General features: G+C 43.7%; 1 protein-coding gene across 1 annotated transcript; it reads right to left on the bottom strand.

Moving 5' to 3' along the window:
• Nucleotides 1–13,369: 13,369 nt before the first annotated feature.
• Nucleotides 13,370–16,935, bottom strand: TMEM215 (transmembrane protein 215). The gene is made up of 2 exons (XM_070376142.1): nucleotides 16,783–16,935; nucleotides 13,370–16,548 (listed from the first exon to the last, which is right to left on the bottom strand). The coding sequence occupies exon 2, from the start codon at nucleotides 16,488–16,490 to the stop codon at nucleotides 15,783–15,785; it is 708 nt and encodes a 235-aa protein (XP_070232243.1). The 5' UTR covers nucleotides 16,491–16,548; nucleotides 16,783–16,935; the 3' UTR covers nucleotides 13,370–15,782.
• Between the last annotated feature and the right edge of the window lie 5,383 nt (nucleotides 16,936–22,318).

Below are 22,318 nucleotides of genomic sequence, written 5' to 3'. Positions count from 1 at the left end.
GAATTGAACACAACTGAGTGACTTTCACACACATCCTCTGTATAATTATTGTAATTTCTTTCATTATCAATTCAGTTCAGTCTATTATACGTAAGCTTTAACTAATGAATGCATAGTTGCTATTATTTTTGAACAAAGTGTTATTTGTTAGATTAATTAGGAATAAGAAGTTTTTATTTTATCTTCACTTATTCCTTCTTTTGGAGAAGGAAATGGCAACCACTCTAGTACTCTTGCCTGGAAAATCTCATGGATGGAGGAGGCTGGTATGCTACAGTCCATGGGGTTGCAAAGAGTTGGACACGACTGAGTGACTTCACTCACTTTATTCCTTCTTTCATGCTCTTCCTTTCTTTATATATTGATAAATCCAAGTTCTTTATGTAGATCTAAGTTCTATACCAAGATCATGTGATCATTTTCCTTCTCTCTGAAGAACTTCTTTTAATGTTTCTTACAAGGCAAGATGCTCTGTAGAATCATGCCCCAAATAAAGTAGTTGTATTCAAATCTTTGGCTTGGTGTCTGCTTCTAGTAGAACTCAACTGAAGACAGTTAACTGAAAAAAGATCCTGTTGAATAGATAGGCTTAGAAATTGCCTTTAATCATCTCTAGAATGGAGTGGAGTATAGGTGAATACAAATAAACAACTCTTTATCCAAGAGTTTGTATAACTCATCATTTTGAAATAATTTCAAACACACAGAAAAGTTGCAAGAGAAGCACAAAAAGTGCCCATATGCTTTTCCGCCAGTCTTCTGTGTACTCTTCAAATGGATCAGCACTTTGCCACATCATTCTTCTGAATCTTGTGAAAGTAAGGTACAGATCTGATGTGCCTTTCATCCTCAGGACTTCAGTGTCTAAATTCCTAAGAATAAAGACATTCTTTTATATAACCATACTAGAATTTTCAAAATCAGAGAAATGATGTTGATATAATTCTGTTATCTAAACTTTAAACTTAATTAAAATTTTCCAATTGTTCCAAGAATATTTAATAGCATTTTTTTTTTCTCCTTTGGTTCAGTTTCCTATCCAGGACCATGCATTGCATTTGATTCATATCTCTAGTCTCCTTTAATCGAGATAAAATTAGCCTTTTGTCACATTGACATTTTTGAATAGTGAAAGGCACTCTTGTGTCTGACTCTTTGCGACCCCATAGACTATACAGTCCATGGAATTCTCCAGGCCAGAATACTGGAGTGGGTACCCTTTCCTTTCTTTAGGGGATCTTCCCAACCCAGGGATCAAACCCCAGTCTCCTGCATTGCAGGCCGATTCTTTACCAGCTGAGCCACAAGAGAAGCCCAAAAATATTGGAGTGGGCACCCTATCCCTTCTCCAGGGGATCTTCTCGACCCGGGAATCAAACTGTGGTTTCCAGCATTGCAGACAGATTCTTTACCAACTGAGCTATCAGGATGGTAGCTGGTGGCTGGTGGCTCAGCTGGTAAAGAATCCTCCTGCAATGCGGGACACCTGGGTTCAATCCCTGGGTTGGAAAGATCCCCTGGAGAAGGGAATAACTACCCACTCCAGTATTCTGGCCTGGAGAATTCCATGGACTGTATAATCTGTGGGGTCACAAAGAGTTGGACACAACTGAGTGGCTTTGAAGAGTATAGGCTAGTTATTTTGTAGAATTTCCTGCAATTTGTATTTTCCTGATCTGAGCCTCATGATTAGATTTCAGTTATTCACTTTTTGGCAGAAAAGCCATCAGTGATGTGTCCTTCTCACTGTAGTATAACAGGATGCACCCTTACCAGCAATATTGGCTTTGGTCTCCTGGCTAGGGTTTGTCTACCAGGCTAATCCAATATAAAGCTACTATTTTCCTTTCGTAATTATTAAGAATTGGAGAAGGCAATGGCACCCGACTCCAGTACTCTTGCCTGGAAAATCCCATGGACCGAGGAGCCTGGTGGGCTTCAGTCCACGGGATCGCTAAGAGTCGGACACAACTGAGCAACTTCACTTTCACTTTTCACTTTCATGCATTGGAGAAGGAAATGGCAACCCACTCCAGTGTTCTTGCCTGGAGAATCCTGGGGATGGGGGAGCCTAGTGGGCTTCTGTCTATGGGGTCGCACAGAGTCGGACATGACTGAGATGACTTAGCAGCAGTAGCAATTATTAAGAATCTTATGGAAACATCTTGTGTCAGAGAGTAATATTTAAAGCAAGACAGAGACATATCAAAGGGACACTGGAACAAATTTGAAGAGGCTCCCCTGACCCAACCTGGAGCAATATGATCATTAAAAAATTATAGTAACAGACAATAACGCATTGCATAAAATAATAATCCATGAGTCCATACTCATTTATAAGTAAATAAGTGAATGAACAAATGGAGAAGAAGAGTTCTTTCTTAAGGTAGAATTCTGATAAGAGTAGAATGAGAAAAGAAAAATGAATATTTAGTAACCACTAAAGAAATAATTGATTCAGGCAAGTATCACTGATGGATGCTAAAACTTTCATCACTAGGTTAAAATCATATTAATCAATAGGACTTCACTTTCACTTTTCACTTTCATGCATTGGAGGAGGAAATGGCAACCCACTCCAGTGTTCTTGCCTGGAGAATCCCAGGGATGGCGGGGCCCGGTGGGCTGCCGTCTATGGGGTCGCACAGAGTCGGACACGACTGAAGCGACTTAGCCGCAGCAGCAGCAGCAAGCTCACTCTTGTCAAGCAAAGGGCTTTGCTATGGCTCTGTTTGGAATCCCAAACAGAAGCCCATGTCTTTCTCAGATTTTAAGTAACCTGAGATCTCGTGGTCAAGATCTGTGTTCACAAATCATTAAAATACAGAGAAGAAACTGATGGTGCAGCATATGAAATGCAGAGGATCAATGAAACCGTCCAGGAAAAGTACTAGATGGGAAGCACATGGTGTTTGACCCAGTGCGGTAATAATTTTATATTGTCCCCCGCATGCACACCATCCCCCAACATCAGATGTTTCAACAAGGAAGAAAACACTAGTCCTTGGGACTTACGAGTGAGGAGGGAGAGAGATGTTTCTGCAGGCAGTTGCTCCTTTGGTTTCCAAGGGAAACAGTGGTAGAAGCTGCAACAGAGAAGTGGGAAGGCTGTGTTTAGCACAGATAGCTTATTCTTCTATCTGGTGTCTATACACAGGCGGTTACCTGCATTAGTCATATCTGATTGTGACCCCATGGACTGTAGCCCGCTAGGCTCCTCTATCCATGGGATTCTCCAGGCAAGATTACTGGAGTGGGTTGCCATGCCCTCCTCCAGAGGATCTTCCAAGCCCAGAGATGGAACCCAAGTCTCTCATGTCCCCTGCATCAGTAGGCAGGTTCTTTACCACTAGTGCCGCCCAGGAAGCCCTCCCCCACCATCCATCAAAGCCTGAATATATTGCACTCCCAGGGCCATAGTACAACTTTCTCCATCACACAGTTCACAAAGCACAAATCCCAGAGAGGGAAGAATGAAATTAGCCATCAGGATCTAATGAAAATAGTACAAAAGAAAATGATAAAGTTAACCATTCCTTATTCTGGCTGATTGAGAAAGTCTCCAGGAATCTCTAGTCTAAGTCTCTATTTTAAAGTCGGTTTGGAACCTGGTTCAGTTTCCTGCCCTGTGACCCTAACCATGACTGTGAAGCTTCAGGGGTCCTTCTGGGGGCTCTGGAGGGGTCTGACAGGGACAGCAATCAACCAGGAACAGTGGGAACACACTGGGCCATGTTGAAGTTGGCTTTCACCAGGTAGCACAGGGGTCTAAATTCTAAGGTCCAAAAAGGGCCTGTCCCACTTGGGTGCCCTCATACCTCCTGTTGCTGATCAAAAGGCCAGGCTTTTGGGCACATGGCCTCTGCAAGATCTGGAGACAGGCAGGGAGGGGGTCATGAGCCCAGCAGAGCCAGTTCGGGTCAAGGACTGGGCTCCAGTTACATCAGGGAAGGAAGGGTATACTTCCCCAAAGTAGAACCCCAGTCTTGGGTATTAATGTTTACTAAGTCTATCCAATTAATCAATCAGAACTTATCGTGTGCCACACATTATATCCAAATGGTGGTGCATGGGCCTAGCTGAACCTGGTCTACATCAGGCTTGTGGCTCTAAAACAAATCGACATGTACACGCTGCTATATTTAAAACAGTAGAACCAACAAGGACCTACTGTATAGCACAAGGAACTCTGCTGAATATTCTGCAGTAACCTAAATGGGAAACAAATCTGAAAAAGAATAGATACTAGGTATGTATAACTGAATCACTTTGCAATACACCTGAAACTAACACAACATTGTTAATCAAGATACTCCAATGTAAAATAAAAGTTAAAAAAAAAGGATGTACTGCTAAGTGGAAAAATAAAAATCAAAGCACATGTAGCAGTGAGGAAGCAACCAGGGATGAGCATCACTGGCATCACCTGAGAATTGCTCGGAACTGTAAATTCCACTAAACAGGAAACGCTGGGTTAGGTCCCAGCAATCTGTGTTTTAACAAGCCCTGCAGGTGTTTCCAATGTGTGCTAGAGTTTGAGAACCGCAGGCCTATCTTGATGGTGTTTGCTCACGTCTTGGTTGAAGCTGAGAACCCTGGTTCAGGGTCTTCTAGGGTGGGAACAGGGAAGGCGGGGATTACAATTTCCCATGGATTGCTGGCTCCATAACACGTTACTTCGGCAACATAAAGCTTCCTAGAACTGTTTACAAAACTCCTCACCGGTTTCTGGTATCTAGGAACAATTCAATTTTGGAATTGAAGGCAAGACCTAACAACCTTTGTTGGGCAAACCCGCGGAGCTAGGAAATTAACATTTGGAGGTAAAGTGTGTCTGGCAGATACATCTTTACCTTAATTACATAAATTCTCCCTGTAGAGAGAAGAGTGGTTTATTGGGGAGACTGCTCATTGATAAAGAGCAAGGGCCAAAAAAATGAGGGTAATTCTGGGGAATATGGGACTTTTCCTTCTTTCTTTTGATCCTTCACTCTTTCTGATTTCTGAAAATTTGGCTTCTTAGCCAGGGTTGGTGCTTCTAGACTTAGGGATGAGGGCAGGTTTCACCAAGAAAATTTCACTGAATGCTAGTCCGAAGGGAAGCCCCATGGGATGGCTGACACTCCGTCCCCAGCTTGGATGTCACCGAGCACGTGTGTAAATGGTTCTATTGAGTCCTACAGTCAATCATTCAATCAGTGCTGATCGAGTGCCCACTCTGGACTAGGTCCTATCTACTCTCAGTGTTGGGGATACAGGCAGTAAACTTTAAAAAATGTTTATCTTGGTTTAGCACAGAAACTATGAAAACCTTTTATTCTTTAACATATATTTACCTCTCGGATGTTGAAGCTGAAACGCCAATACTTTGGCCACCAGATGCGAAAAGCTGACTCATTTGAAAAGACTCTGATGCTGGGAAAGATTCAGGGCAGGAGGAGAAGGGGACAACAGAGGATGAGATGGTTGGATGGCATCACCAACTCGATGGATATGGGTTTGGGTGGACTCCGGGAGTTGGGATGGACAGGGAGGCCTGGTTTGCTGAGGTTCATGGGGTCACAAGTCGGACACTACTGAGCGACTGAACTGACTGACTGACTGGGAACTAACATTTGATGGGACACGCATTGAGAATGATATATCTATGCTGGGAGGTACAAGGGACCTGAAGTAAGGGGAAAGTTAGGGACATTTTGGAGAAGGCGATGGCACCCCACTCCAGTACTCTTGCCTGGAAAATCCCATGGATGGAGGAGCCTGGTAGGCTGCGGTCCATGGGATCGATAAGAGTCGGACACAACTGAGCAACTTCGCTTTGACTTTTCACTTTCATGCATTGGAGAAGGAAATGGCAACCCACTCCAGTGTTCTTGCCTGGAGAATCCCAGGGGCGGGGGAGCCTGGTGGGCTGATGTCTATGGGGTCGCACAGAGTTGGACACGACTGAAGTGACTTAGCTTAGGGACATTTTAAGGCACAGTAAATGTTAAACATAGAGATGTAAATCTGTTTTGCACCATGATTATTGTTGACTTGTCCACAATGGAGAAAATTTTTCCCATGTATCAGTCTGTCTATAATAATAATAAGTATCACAGAGATGGTGATTTTAGAAGCTGGGTTTATATAAGATATTTTTGTTTGAGTGCTCCAAGTTATTTTAGTCCATGCAACAGCAGAACAACAGTTTTCAAAGGGGGACTGCTTAGTCTGATTTGTTGTCTCCAAGTGGAAAGGAGCCTCACCACTGAATCACAAACAAACCAAACAGTTGCTTGTTGAATTAATTCTTACAGTAGAATTCAGTTCAGCCTATAAGCTCTAGTCAAGGGGAGTCTGATCTTCCTTTCTTGCATTGTGCTGAAGACAAGTAGGCTGGTCAGATTCTTTTTTTTTTTTTTTTTTTAACATTTATTTGTTTGTCTGCCCTGGGAATAGTTGTGGCATGTGGGATCTTCAGTTGTGGCATGCAGAATCTAGTTCCCTGACCAGAGATCTAACCTGGGCCCCCTGCATTGAGAGCTCGGAGTCTCAGGCACTAGACCACCAGGGAAGCCCCTGGCTGAGATTCTTACTCTGTGAAATAGGAGGCCGATGGATTATCTTTAAGCTTTCTCATCTCTGACAGTCCAGCATGGGATCTCTGGGGTCAGCAAAGCCTTAATGTAGGGGAGGAGAGATTCCATCCATGACCCGTCCTTCCCCACCTGGCCCCCTCTCCAGCTGTATGTTGGTCTTTGCATTTCTCCAAACAACTCTGTGTGTCCTTCTCTTTGTCCCCTCTTGGCCTTCATATGTACTATTTTCTTGGCTCAGAACACTCTTGCCCTCTTTTCTCTAGTGTGTTACTTCTTACTCATTCTTCAGGTGCCTTTTCCCTCTGTGATGTATGATACAGTGATTTCTGCCACAGAGCTTTTAAACTCTTGAAATTTCCTAAGTGAGCACCATAAAGATGTCTTCCATTATGTTAATAATGGAACCTCTGGAAAGCTCCTAGGTCACCTAAGGATGGAGGCTGGTTGCCAGGGGAGTCAATCATTTGATTAGAAGGTTGGAAATTTCCGTTCCACCTCCCGGACCTCTGGGGAGGGGATGGAGGCGAGGAGCTGGACGTTGAGTTCATTCACCAATGACCAGTAATTTAATTAATCATGCTTATGTGATGAAACCTCCATAAAACCCCGAAAGGATAGGATTTGGAGAGCTTTCAGGTTGGTGAACACGTGGAGGTTTGGCAAGACTGGTGTGCCTGGAGAGAGCACAGAAGCTCCATGCCCTTTCCCTGTGTGTGTCTCCCATCTGGCTGTTCCTGAGTTATATCCTCTTATAATAAACCAGTGATCTACTAGCTAAAGTGTTTCTCTGAGTTCTGTGAGCCTTTCTAGCCAACTGAACCCAAGGTGGGGTCCCTTGGAACCGCTAATCTGTAACAGGTCAGGTCAGAAGGACAAGTGACAACCTGGGCTGGTTCCTGACATCTCAAGTGGAGGCAGAGGTCAGCTCATAGGATTCCTGTGGAATCCGATGCTATCTCTGGGTAGGTATTGTCAGAATTGAGTTTTAGGACACGCAGCTGGTTTTAGAGAATTGCTTGGACATGTGGGGACTCCTTCACACACACACACATATACACACTGGAATTGAATGTAAGATCCTTTTAGACGTCTTTCTTGTTCCCTACCTTCTCCCAAGGTAAGGGTTAGGTGTGCCTGCCAAGTACTGCTGTAACAACCTTATCTCAGGGACTTCCCTGGAGGTTTAGTGGTTAAGACTGCATTCCCAATGCGGAGAGCTCGAGTTCAGTTCCTATCGGGAACTGAACACAGTCCCACATGCTGTGAGGCCAAAAAGTAAAAAATAAATAAATAAAATTAAAAAATAAAAGGACAGATTACATATATGTACATAGTTATGCATGCATTAGAAAAATCATAAAGTAATCTTTAAAAAAATTTATCTGAGTCTTTGTCACCATCATTTACTCACCAGACTCCCCTGCTAGGCTGTGGGTGCCATAAAGACAGGAACTTGGGCTGATCTGTTCGCTCCTGTGTCCCAGGCCCAGCAGAGAGCCCGACTCATACCCACCCCTTAGCCAGGACTTGTTGAATGAAGGAGTGGACCCTGGGCTGGCCCATGGAAAGGGGATATGGGGGGACAGAGACCAGGCCAGGCTGACAAGAGCTTAGTCAGTAACCCTTCCCCTGTGATAGGACCTCCATGGGGCCATGCTGCCCATCGCCCCTAAATGTGTTTGCTGCTGGCCTCTGTTCTAATGCTTGGAGAGTGTGCTTGGAGAGCTCTGGGAAGACCCTTGGGCTCGTGGGGGAGTGGCAGTTCTGGGCTCTATATTTTTGCCACCTAAAGGGTGACAGTCTGCTTTGGGGAAATCCTGTCTGGGAGGAGGAGTGAGCCCAGCCTGTCTTTGCATCATCTGAGCACATGTGGTGGGGCTCTTAGTCCTGGTCTTGGAATAGCTGCTTGCATCTGAAACCCCATTCTTCTTTCAGTGCGACAGGTTGGCTGAATTTACAAATTTAAATTTATTGATTTTACTATCTGTCCATTTCTAATACTTTGGCTAATACCATTTACTTGATGCTCCTTTAACATCCAAGTTTTTATTGCACTTGTTAGTCTATTATTAGATAGGGGAGGATCAGGAGAGTTCACACACAATAGGAAGACCAGCTGAAGTGGGCAGTCCTTAGTCATCATTTGGGGCCATTTGGTGGAGACCCCAGAGAGGTCAGATCATAGTGCATGCTCAGTTGTGTCTGACTCTCTGTGACCCCATGGACTATAGCCTACCAGGGTCCTCTGTTCATGGGATTTCCCAGGCAAGAATACTGGAATGGGTTGCCATTGCCTTCTCCAGGGGATCTTCCTGACCTAGGGGTTGAGTCTGCATCTCCTGATGGATTCTTTACAACTGAGCCACCAGGGAAGATTAGATTAAAAATTACTGGATAATTTTTAACTACTTTGATCTTATTTATTGGGTGTTATTTTGTATTCCTTTTAACTCAACCTGCTGCTGCTACTGCTGCTAAGTCACTTCAGTCATGTCCGACTCTGTGCGACCCCATAGACGGCAGCCCACCAGGCTCTCCCGTCCCTGGGATTCTCCAGGCAAGAATACTGGAGTGGGTTGCCATTTCCTTCTCCAATGCATGAAAGTGAAAAGTGAAAGTGAAGTTGCTCAGTCGTGTCCGACTCTTATCGACCCCATGGACTGCAGCCTACCAGGCTCCTCCGTCCATGGATTTTCCAGCCAAGAGTACTGGATTGGGGTGCCATTGCCTTCACCTAGCAGGATATTTTTAGCTAAATTTTGCCCTTATTGAAATACAGTCTAAGCGTACATATTTCTTTTCTTAGCCATTTAGAAAATGTATCAAAATTCTCTCATATTTCCTTTTGCTCTTTATATTTTAAGACATTTCTATTTGATGTATCCTCTAGTCCAGTGTCTAGCACTCACAGCCGTGAAAGGTGAGAATCGGCGATGTCAGGGATGGAGTGGGCGGATCCACAGCCGTGATGGGCTTAATCAAGGGCTGGTTGGCCCTTCTCCCTGTGCTGACAATCTGTGGACATGGTCTTCTTTTGCTGCCCTCTTCCCTACTCATATTCAAAGGAAGTCCTTCTTGCTGTTGTTAAAAGGAGACCTGATATTTGCATGATCAAGAAAAAGAGTATCTGAAATTAAATCCCACTTTTAGCCAATCAGATAATTTGGGAAATTCGCAGGACAAATGATATGGGTCAGAAGTTATTAAGAGTGCCCTCAAATCCTGCTCAGGGGAGTTGTTGAGTGATGGCATCATTTTGCTCTAGAATAAACCAGGGCTTCCCTAAATCACCAACCAGTCTCTGAGCATCTTTCAGCCTTTACAGAGAATGGATGCTTCAGAAGACTTTGGGGGTGACAATCTGCAACTCAGCATCCTAAGACTGCCCAAGAAAATACCCAGGGAGCCTTGAAGGTCCTGTTAAGAACTGGATGGAAGCATAATAGAGGGACAATAGCCAAACCTGGAATTATTTTTTGTTGACCTACTTACAGGATTAACCCAAGTACGTTGATTCACCTTCTTTCTGGTCAGGAATTCAAAAGCTCAGTTGTCAAATGCTCTTAGAAGGACCAGTTATTGTCACATGTGCAGTATGGCCACTGACTCATGGAGGCAGGCAGGCAGTGGGAGTCAGGTCAGTCTTGGAAGGAGAAGAAACTGTTCTGGAAAGGTTTATCTCTTTCTTCTCCTTGTTATGTAAGATGTGGTTTCCCCAGAGAAGCAATATGCTAAGTAAAAAGTTAGGGCCCCAACCCACAGAAGCTTATTTTAATCCACATTTTTGCTGACTATATTCAATTTGATTTAATTCAAATTAACAAGGTAGAACTGTTTTTTTTTTTTTTTCCCCTACCAGAAAGGGGAAGTAGGCTTTGAGAGTGACCCACATGGTACAACTGAGAGTTTTCACTGAGCAAGGCAGAGTGAATATGTGTGCTGGGTGGAGAGTGGAGTGGAAAGATGAATAAAATGTGGCTCCTGCCCTCGAAAAGCTCACATTGTGGTTGGAGAGGCAAACATGTACTCAACTAATACACAATAATAGCGGTGGAGGCGTAATCAGACCAGAGAATAGTGGAAGTGTTAGTTCTGAGTGGGAAAATCTACAGGATTGTGGAAGGTGTGGGAGCTGCCCCTTGATGGCTGTTAGGGGGTTAAGCAGCAGAGGGACCAAGACAGGGTGGGCATCTAAGCGAGAGAAAATCATGGGGGCGAAGACTTGGGGTGGTCAGCAGCCGGCAGAGTCAGGGAATAGCCAAGGAGCTGCTGTAGAGGATGGAAGGTGGGGTGGAGGAGCACAGGGACAGGCGGGTCTTTGTGAGGTGGTCTGGTGGTCTAAGCACTTACATAGAAGGTAATTGTCCGTACTTTTCATGTTGAATTACAGGCAGGTAATTTTCAGAAAGCTTAATTCTTCTAAACAGATGTGCTCTTGTCTCAGACTGGTGTTGTCTCACGTTCAATAATTCATTACCATGAAAAATAAGAAGGTGATTAATTGTAAAGTATTTGTTATATTTAACTTTCTAGGGATAGATTTGTCAAAGAGCAGCAAGCACAGGAGATGTGTTAATAGCTTTGTGTTCTTCTGGAGCTCCATACCTTATTTTGGATAAAGCATGCTAAGCCTCATTCTGTCATTGAGGATACCAAGTCTACAGGCTCTAACATGCGTTCAGGAGGAGGAATAAAGGGGGACAATGAAGAGAGGATCTCTAATAAGTGTCAGGCCCAAGAATAACTGGCCAAAGGTCACGGAGATCTAGTATTGTGCCCAGCTATTTGTGTATCTGGATAGCATCACAAACAAACTTCTCTTGTTGGGAAGTGTCCATGCAGTGAGGGACCCTATAGGCAGGAAGAAATCAAAGACATGAGCTCCAGCTCAATGGTGTTTACACAATTTTATGTTATCTGGACAAGAGACTAAATGGAATTCAATTCTTTATTGAGATTTTCAGATGAACCAAGCATTTATCCACATTTCTATCTCCAGTTTAATTTTTCCAGTGAGGAACTGAAACATAGAAAACTCATGGATAGTCTATTGAATTCCTGGAATTCCAGTTCATTTGAAAGCCACTAATAGGTAAGAATATACATACGTATTAAATATATATAAAATATATGGTGAGATACCTTAAGAAAATGCTTTTGACATAGTACAAAGTAATCATTATTGTCTACGGCTGCTCTTCATTTTGCTTGTTCAACTTTATGCTTTTGAAGACTGAGACCACTGTCATCTGCTTTTGAGTTACATGCTAGCAGTATCTTAACTGGGGAAGTGTCTTATCTTACTCATAGAAATACTGGCTCTGTCTCATCTCACTCTTAAAAATACTGCCTTTGGTCCTGATGGGGGACCTTTTTGAAGAAGCATCATTTTAGTTCTTACCCTATTCTTTGCATCTATATGAGTGAAGAAAAAAATCAAACAATTTGAGTATTTGATCCATTTACACATTTCTGCCTCCTCACTCTCACCGATTAGGAAATAGTTTATCAACTGTAAATTTTCACTTCTATGGCAAATGATAAATAATGTGGCTATGTTACCAACAATAGGGAAAAAAAAAAAAAAACAACCAACAAGGTAATCCATAATCCTTGATATTTAGCTAGCTGTAAGGAATGGCATGATAAATTATGGTACTTCACTAAAATGTCATATTACACAATTGTTAAGTGACAAATAGGAACACTACATAGACACATGAAAACATATTTGAGATATAACTAAAAGAGAAAAGAAAACGAAGCACAATTACAATATGTAAGGTGCATACACAGGTAGAGGGGGCCTAGAAGATAATATACTGAAGTGGAAATGTGTGTAGTTCTGTTAGGATAGTGGGTCTGTGGACTTTCAAAAACATTTTATTTAATGTTATAAAATAATAATAAAGCAGCAAATTCAGCAACTAAATGATGCTGTGGAAGTATACTCATAAATAAGTAGAGGTTGGATATAACAAAAGGAAAACTATTTGAAAGAATGCATCTCCTTTCTCTACATTACCAGTTTATGTGTAGTAAGATCCATACTATTGAAAACATTCTCAAAGGGGCTGGTTAGCAGGTTTGGAAGAGAGCCTGAACTTAACTGTATCTGGATTTGTTTGCCATGATTGCAGTGGAAACTAAATCTCGAAACAGTTGTTTAAGTAAGCTCCAGCTTGGCTATCTTGGCTGAATTCACACTTTGGATTCAAGAAACAGTTTGGAAAAAGAACCAGTGTATAATATAAATAGGAATATAGAGCAAGAAAAATTCAGTACAGGAGATTTCAAAAATAAAATGCCTATTTAAAATCCAGTTGAAATGACTATTTGGATTAACAGAGAAGTAAAAGTAACCAAGGCTGAGTTAAATTTACATCCATCTGAAAGCTCTTGGAGGATACCAGGAATAATCCTCACGTTGGTCATGTTCATGTTAATCATTTGCTAGCACTGTTGACGGGAATGAACTGCTCTGTGTTCCTGTAAAGGGCTCAGACCCTTTTCTCTTCTTGTCCACTCTGTTCAAAAGAATGACAGTTTTACCCTGAATATAGCACTTAACAAGTGTTGACATGGGGCGCTAGGCTACCTTGCTTCGTGTTAGGCAGGGGTGGATTAACATAAACTGTTAAGCAAAATTCACACACACAATTACACATTTTATTCTTTCTGGTCAAAGTTAAGCCTCCCATCTCAACACTTGCACACCATTATTTTAGCATTGCAGAAAATTCCCTCAAATGCCTTCTTAGATAATTTAAGGATCTTAAGTAGGCAGATGGAAGAAGAAACTTAAAAGTAAGTTTCTTCTGAAATAGGACTTGAAAATGTGATAAAATACCTTATCTCTCTAGACTAGTAGCTGACTTTGGATATGGAAATTGGAGTGTGTGTGTGTGTGTGTGTGTGAGATATGAAGGAGTTTGAGTTGAAGAAATCAGAAAGTAACTTTTCCAAATCCCAAACCTGACCTTACAACCATCTCTTTTCAGACCCTTTGTAGGATTTGCTGAGTCTGTGTGAACACCCCTCTGATGTCTTGCTCTCTCCTCACCTCTAAAGATGTCCACAAAGACAAACAAATTAGAACAACTTTTTATTCCTAAGAGTTATCCAATAATTTTTACCTTCCTAGAATCAAGATTCCCATCTTTCAAAATGCTTTAGACTTATTAAGAGGCATTGCAATTTTAGGAATGATTTTTCCTCCATTCCAAATCCAAAGTAAATTACATTTAGTGCAAAGATATGTATTTGATTATTTGGGGTTATACCAATATTGGAAATTTTCTCCTTAAAAATATTTTACCCTATCATCTTCATTTTATCCCCAGAAGTGTATTTTTTGAATAAATAATATTTAGTAGCAAAACAAATCTGCTTTCATACATCTGCAAAATTCTTTTGAATAGCAACAAGAACTAAATCCATGTAGCACAATTGTTATTATGAATTGCATAACTTTGGCATGCATTTTGCTATAAATCATTTCCTGGCAAAATATAGAGTGCTTTTGACATAATGCCATAGAGTATCCAAACTGGGAAGCAATGAGAGAACTAGTCTAGTGTGAGTAAGTCCCACTTCCCTCATTTCAGGGACTGAGGTGGTAAAATGTGCTCAGGATCACAGATTTTATTTTCCAACATTTAAGGAATACTAAGATAAATTAAATATTTCTGATGTTGAATTTGGTTAGAAAATTGTGATTTTAGGGGAACAATTCTCAAGACAAAATAATTGCTACACTTAAAGAATTGCAGAGTTGGACTTGAAATACACAAAAGAGGTACAGTTGTCCTCAGTTCCCCTTTTGGGAGAAAGTGGCTGAAACTATACAGTCATTAAAAGCAAGTCATTCTCTGAAGGATGCAAAGTTATGCTGATCTTCAAAATGAAATATACCACCATTTCTACATATAATTTAATTTTTTCTTCAACAGGGATTAAACGGTATTTTGGTTGATAGACAGTTGAGCAAATGAAAAAGGAAATACATTTTTAGGATCCCACTGTGATTTTTTTTCCTCAGCAGCAAAAAATTAAATGAAACAGACCTTTGTCATGTAATGTTCACTGATCAGGAGAACTCAATGAAAATTGGGCTTTAGTTAAATCTAGTGGATTAATTTGTTTCATTGGCATTGACAGTCTTTTGGAGTGTCGAACAAATGTACAAATAAAGACATTTCCAGAAATTTAACCATCACATTTCACAGAATTTCTGCATAAAGTTCAAGACTAATGGTATTGACGTCACAATCTTCACAATTTAAAAGGCATTTAAGAATCATAATTACATCTTCCAGAAATGTTAAAGACACTTGTATACATATGTAAAGTCCATTTTGACTTGATGAAAACAAATTCTAATCTATGAAAATATGATATCAAGCCATATTGCACCTGATGAGGAAATTGTACATGATTGACAGTAAGTGCTAAAAAACACTTCAGATAAAGACCCAGTAAGTTAATATAAATGAAGAGTTTCAGAAGTAATACAGCCATCTAAAATTGTTAGTTTTTAACACAACTGGTCACACTTATTTTACTTTACTAAAAATCCCTGATCTTGTCTGAAGGTAATAACCATAAAACTCAATTACATGATTCAACTGTCTTTAACTCCCCTTTCTCCAGTAACCATCACACCTTAGGAGGGATGTAGCTATTCTAATTTTTTTTTTTTTTTTTCGGCAAATACTAAGTGTGAAAAACTTTCACTGGACAAAAAATCATTTCATAGAATAAAGTATTGAATTGTTTTTTCATTCAACTTCTTTAGACCGAAAGCAGCTTAATTTCCCCATGAGTAGTCCACACATCGTTTCATGTCTGTTATCTGCAACCCACTCTAGATTTATCTTGCTTTCAGCAGGTGCTGGGTAATACTTTTTTGCCATATTTTACAAAGCATCCAACATGGCTTAAATTGCTTAAAAGCAATTGAAACTGCTTCCTTTCCTACCCACTGCCTCTTCCAGTGTCCTTAACCCTCATCATCCTTTCCTGAAACGTGTCCCAAACATGCCTATTTACATGACTCTGACACACCAGAGGCTTGCACGACCATCACGTACCAGGTCAGTTTCTAACCGTGTGAAGGCTGTTGGAGCAGGGCAGTTTCCTTCTGCTGGGAGCTGAGTGTAGCCACATTTCTATCAACACAGCGACCCTTGTGTGCAAAACTTAGACTATCGTCTCGTGGTCCCACCTGCCTTGGCTCTGATTGATGTAACAACAGTATCTGTCATAGGGGCTGTTCTGCTTGTAGGAGCAAACGATGATACTGTCCTGGGGCACGAAGAAGATGCTATCCTCGGGCTCAGGATGCTCAGACCTGTCCCAGGCTGAGCACTTGGCATCCAAGGCACTGTAGGTGAGGGAGCTGCCCGAGGGACAGTAGCCATCCAAGTATCTGGACGTCTCCTCCCGACGCCCGCTCTGGCCAGGGCTCTGGCATTCTCCTTCCTCCATGGGTGTGGGGGTGGTGATGGAGCTGGCCATAGGCAACTCGCCCTGCCCTTGGAGGGAAGGCTTCCCCCTGAGGCCCGCCTTCTTAGCCAGCTCATCTGAACTCCCCTTGCCTGACTCCAGGTCTGAAGGGGTCCTCAGCAGTTCCACCACCTCCTTGTCCTTGGGTTTCCGGAAGCACGGCAACTTTCGGACCCACAGCAGCTCATTCTCGGGCCACTTGGTGCAACCCTCGGTTTTCCTCGCCAGGGCAATGGCCGCAATGCCTGGCAGGCAGATGGCGGGCCCTATGGCCAGGAGGGGGATGTTCCCCAGAGTCTCTCCTTTCATCCCAGAGACTGTGAACATGAAGCCAAAGACCAGGAAGACGCTGACCAGGGCCACAACCAGCCCAGTCCTCGGGTTGATGTCATCGGGCCGCATCTTTCACTCCATCCAGGTTGGGGACTGCCCGCTGACCAAGGAGCAGTGTTCCTCCCTACTGTCAGAGGCAAAACCGCACTGGGTTAAAAACAGAACAAAAATATCCTAGTCAATTTCCCACCCACCAAACATCTCTCTTACTCTGTCTCTGACTCTACTGTCAGTCTTGGTCTCCATCTCTATTTCCCCTGTTTCTGCTGCTCTCTCTCTCTCTTTCTCTGTCTCTTTCGTACTATTGCAACCCCTGTCTCTCTCTCAGATAGACATCCACCGGTTGGGGTGGCCAAGGTACCTGAGGTTTCCTGCCGTCTCCCGGGAACGGGGAAAAAAGCCAGTCTGAGTCTCCTTAGAAACCTCCACAGCAGCTGTTTCCTCGGCTCTCTCCCTTGTTTCTGGAAGGAAAGCCTGGCTTTGCCCCTTGACTCCACATCCAGGTGGTGCGATGTCGGTCTCCAGGGCTTTGCGAGCGGAGCGGAGCAGCGGCGCAGCCCAGCGCCCAGCTCTGCGCGAAGAGCGCCGGGTGCTGGAGGGAGGACGGACTTAGAGGAAAAGAGGGGAAGCGGCGAGCGAGCCTGGCCTGGTTACATCACTTGCAGAGCAAGCTCAGAAACGAAGAAGGACGCGCGGGGGCGCGAGGGGACTAGACCCCAGGGAGAGGCCACCGGGGCAAAAGGGGCTGCCCACGGTCTACTTGGGGAGCTTGGAGCAGCCGGAGTTCGTCCCTCCGCTGCCTGGGAGGGCTGAGCAGGGCGTCTGGACCCTCTTCTGTGTCCTGAGAGAGTCCCGGGTGCGCGGTTGACGCGGGCCGGAGACTGGAACTCGGGCCGGTTTGCCCACGGGGCAGCCGGGGCTCCAAGTCCGCGGTCCGAGGTCAGAAGTGCCAGCCGGAGACGTCCCCCGGGGACCGGGATCCTTCTCTAGTTGCAGATGTGGGTGACCCGATCCGCCCTGGAGCAGCTCCCAGGTGGTTGCCCTACCGCGTCTCTGAACGTCGAGGCTCTGGGGCTCTGAGGGCTGCACTTCTCAGGATCCTGAGGCCCGCGACTGCTCTGTCTTCGGGCGCTGGGCGGCAGCGGCGCGCAACAGCGCTGGAGTAGCAGCGAAGAGCACCGGACCCGCGCCCAGGCTGAGTCAGTGGTCAGCCGGGTCTTGCTCACCCCTGGGGGCGTCACCAGAGTCCTTCCCTCGCCCCCAACCTGAGTCTTACAGCCCTGGGACCTGCAGGGGGTGGCTTTGGAGCCTGGATCCCACTCTGACACGGACTTGGTGCCAGCCACGCCGGCTGGGTCAAAGGAGATGGGCTTTCCAGCCCCGGCTCTCCATCCCCCTGCAACTGGCACCCAACACCCCGCTATCGAGGAAAAGGAGGGGCCTTGACTCGGGGATCAGCCCGGCCAGCAGCTCTGGCTTTGGGCGATTCTCTCCTTCGCCCACGCTGGTGTGGACAATCTGCCTCCTCCCCACGGGCGCACGGGCTGGATTCCTCTGGCCCTGGGGGCAGGACTGGCTTTGGCTGGGGTTCTTAAACAAGGCTGTTCATTTAGGGTAGATGGGGAATAGCGAGAAGCCGGACGCAGAAGGACGGGGGAGGAAGGGGGAGGAGATGGGGTAGTATTTTTCATTAAGGCCGTGCTTTGGTGGAAAGAATTTTGACCTCCAGGCCTTCTCCCCACTTAAATTAACCATGTATTCTTGGGCAAGTGATTTAACTGCTTTGAGAATCAGTTGACGCATCTGTAAAATGAAAATATTACTATCAAATATGTGAACAAACTCTCTGAGGACTAAATAAATGTAAAGTTCCTAGTGCAATGCTTGCTTGGGCTGTGCTGTGCTTAGTGGTTTAGTTGTGTCCGATTCTTTGTGACCCCATGGACTGTAGCCCACTAGGCTCCTCTGTCCATGGGGATTCTCCAGGCAAGAATACTGGAGTGGGTTACCATGCCCTCCTCCAAGGGATCTTCCCAACTCACGGATCAAACTCAGGTTCTCCGGCTTTGCAGGGGGATTCTTTACTGTCTGAGACACCAGGGAAGCCCATATTGCTTAGTACGTGATAATCAATAAAAGGCAGGAGCCAAGTCATTAAGAGCCTGTCTGGGGGGCTAAGAACCTTTGACTCTAAGCCGTGAAGAGTGGTGGCAGTGTTTTAAGCAGGGATCAACAGAAACTATTCCATGTTTGACAGACAGGGACAGTAGGTTAGAGGACAGGTTGGAAGGGGTTGAGGGGTAAACAAGGAGACCTGGAGGAGGACAGTTCAATAAGCCAGGCAAGACATGGCAGGGATCTGAACAATGCAGGGCTAGTAGGGGTGGTTGGAAGAAAGTGAATTTGAAAGATATTTAAAGCTGTAATCAAGAATCAAAGAAAGTAAGATGGTGATTGGAGTCCAAGGTTGACTCCCAAGTTTCCCACTCTTTCCACTGAGTGGATCAGGAATCAGACTCAGCTTTCCACTCCAGTATCTACTCTTCCTCACTAAACAGCTGCTGTACCTCTGGCATAGAATCATTATTTTGGACAGAAAGAAGGAAGAAAGGGAGAAAGGCAAAGAGCAAAAGTGAGATGCCAGCTGTCTGACCATTTCCATCAGGAAAATAATTGTTTTCCTGGCAGCTGCACCAAATAGACATTATATGAAGAACTCTGTCATAGCTCTGTCGTAGCTCACTGGTCAGACATCATAGCTTACTGGCCAGAAGGCTGTCATAGTGGTCACCTCTGTGCAAAGGACCCTGGGAAATCAAGATTTTGTTTGCAGGGAGGGGTGTTGACCAGAGTTATTGCCACTTTGAAAAAATTACAGATTTGTTATCGAGGAAGAAGAGTAGAACGAAAGTTGGAGAAGCAACCAGCAGTGTGTACAACTGCTGACCACGCTTCCCTTCTTGAAGCCCTCTCTCCTTTGCCTTTCTATTCTGGTCTCTTTCCCATCTCCTTGGCCACTCATTTGTAGACTACATTGTAAAACTTCTTTTTATTTTATTAATTTTTAACAAAGCCCTTTGATGCTAATGGCTATGCTGATGGCTGGCTATGCTGATGACCCCTATATTTATCTCTTTGGCTTTGTCCTTTTCCCTCAATTTCAGATTTATAATATCTGATTGTCTGATAATACCTACTTGTCTGCTTGATATCTGTCGGTATGGCACACAGACACCTCAATCTCAGCACCACCGAAACTATGCTCATCAAATTTCCTTCAGACCTGCCCTTTCTCCTCTGACCCCCTTATTCTTCCTATTTGCCCAGCTGAGAAACTGTGGGATTGTCCTCTGTTCCTTTGTCTTTCTAACAATGTACATCAAGTAAATCAAGCAAATCATCATTGTCTTACCTCCTAAATTCCCTGATCTAGCTCCTCTTCTACCTGTGACCTGAGGCAAATCACTTTACCTCACTGGGTTTCAATTTCCTGTGAAACAAGGGCTTTGCATGGAGCTAGCTGAGGACCCTTTCGGCTCTACTCTTCCGTGATTCTCTGACAGTCACTCTGCAGGGGTGAAGAGTCGTTAGTGGTGTGCAGGTGCTCTGACAGTAGTGCTGGAAACCTAGCTAAGCCTAAAGAAGCAACATCGCTGAGCAGAGACCTCCTCTAACTTGGACAAGCATCCAATTCCATTTGACTCAAGTCATGCAGTTCACCTACTTAGGCATTAGATAAGACCCATGCATAAAGCTGCAGGAGACTTCAATTACTGTCTAATTATAAGCCTCATTCTCTCAAAGCAGTTCCTTCTTAGAGGTAATTTCAGATGGTCTTTGAACAGCAGGTATACTTGCCCAAGTCAGCAGCAAAAGTGGGTGGAGGTGGGAGACATCACTCAGGGTGACAATATTCAGGGACAGAAAAGGCATTCTCAGTATTTAATTTCTTGCCTGTACAGGCTGATCGCACTAGGATTTTAAAACCCTAAGCAGTTCTTGCAATGCTGTAAGCATATACAGCTATGTACAAAAGCTTTTCATCAGAAGAAAAAGCAAATTCAGGTTTTAATGAGGTTTTAACATGTGGGTGTTTGAGAAGAAAATGCAGAACCTTTTATTTCTGAGATTATTGAAATCACGGGAGGCTAGGATTTGAAGATATCTTATAGAATATCTACAACTCAGTTACTTTCTTAAATATTTTTGTTTCATGTCATGGATGTATTTATATATTAATAAGTAGCAGACTGCCACAGAATCAGTTAAAATTTTTAGATTTTACATACTATTTGGGTAAAACCAATCATATAATATATGTAGTTATTTTTATTGTGATAAAAAATGTTTGTTATTTTTTTGTTGTTACATACCTTTATAAAGTACCCTTATTTCTGGAAGTGAAAAAAATAGAATATCTACTCTAACACATTTAATCAGACAGATGAAATGCAGAAGGGTTGCAATCATTCAATACTGTTGTTATGGTTGCTCAGTTGCCAAGTCATGTCCAACTCTTTGCGACCCCATGGACTGCAGCACACCAGGTTTCCCTGTCCCTCACCATCTCCCAGAGTTTGCCCAAGTTCACGTCCATTGAATTGGTGTTGCCATGCAACCATTTTATCCTCTGTCACCCTCTTCTCCTTCTGCCTTCAGTCTTTCTCAGCATCAGGGTCTTTTCCAATGAGTTGGCTATTTGCATCAGGTGGACAAAATATTGGAGCTTCAGCTTCAGCACCAGTCCTTCCAATGAATATTCAGGGTTGATTTCCTTTAGAATTGACTGGTTTGATCTTGCAGTCCAAGGGACTCTCAAGAATCTTCTCCAACACCACAGTTCAAAAGCATCAATTCTTCAATACGACTTGAGTATTTATGATGTGTGTGACACTGTGCTAGGTGCTGGGGATACAAGTCAGTGAGATGTGGTCACTCACATTCACAGAGCAAGATGTGTGTATAGATTATGCTGTGGCAACAAGACTTTCAGAGCTCAAAGGCTGTACGCTCATCCTGCTTGTCTATCGTGGATCAGCTGCAGCCTTGCTCCTTTTATTCTTGCATGGGGCCTCTTACATGTTAGAGACAGACCTGGACGCTCTGGAAAGGAGGGCGAAGTCCCAACTCATAGTTTAAAGGCTCTGTCTAGCTGTTGTATAGAAAATAAACAAGGTGGGTTGAAGGCAGAAGCATAGAGGCCCCTTAGGAAACTATTGTAATTATCCAGGTGAGAGATGATATTGGTTTATGAATGTGGCTAGAAGTGGTTAGATTCTGATGTATTCTAATGTAAAGCTGACAGTATTTGCTGATATATTTGGGATGTGAGGGAAATTATATAATCAAGGATGATTCTAAGATTTGAAAATTGAGGGCAAACCAGGAACCTGGTTTTGGACATGTTTATTTGCTATATCAAAGTGAAGTTGGTGATAGAGTTGATGTACAAGTCTGGAGTTTGGGGAGAAATCTGGGCTGGAGATACAATTTTGGGAGCTGTTGGGATATGATTACCATTTTAATCCCTGGGACTAATGAGATCTTAGGCAGAGATCTCATGAGAACTTAGGGAGCAGACATCAGTAGGCTAGAGAAGTTCCAGTACTAAGTACAAAGGAACATCAATATTTTGAGGCTGGGGAGATGAAGAGGAACCAGCAAAAGAAATTGTGAAGGCGTGGCCAGCGAGGTGAGCCAATGAGCAGAGGTCCAAGGAACTAAAAGAAGAAAGCAGTTCAGGGAGGGCATAGTGATTGCATCAATTCTGTTGACAAATATGAAAAGGACTAAAAAGTGAACACTGGGCTTAGCAACGTGGAGGTCATCGGTCACCTTTACAGGAATAGTTCTGGTAGAGTGGCCGGGGGTGAAATATTGACTGAAATGGGTCCAAG

Source organism: Bos mutus, chromosome 8 (genome assembly GCF_027580195.1).
Source record: "Bos mutus isolate GX-2022 chromosome 8, NWIPB_WYAK_1.1, whole genome shotgun sequence".
Taxonomy (NCBI): Eukaryota; Metazoa; Chordata; class Mammalia; order Artiodactyla; family Bovidae; genus Bos; species Bos mutus.
The sequence above is the reverse complement of the archived record's forward strand: the minus strand, read 5'-3'. Positions and strand labels throughout refer to the sequence as shown.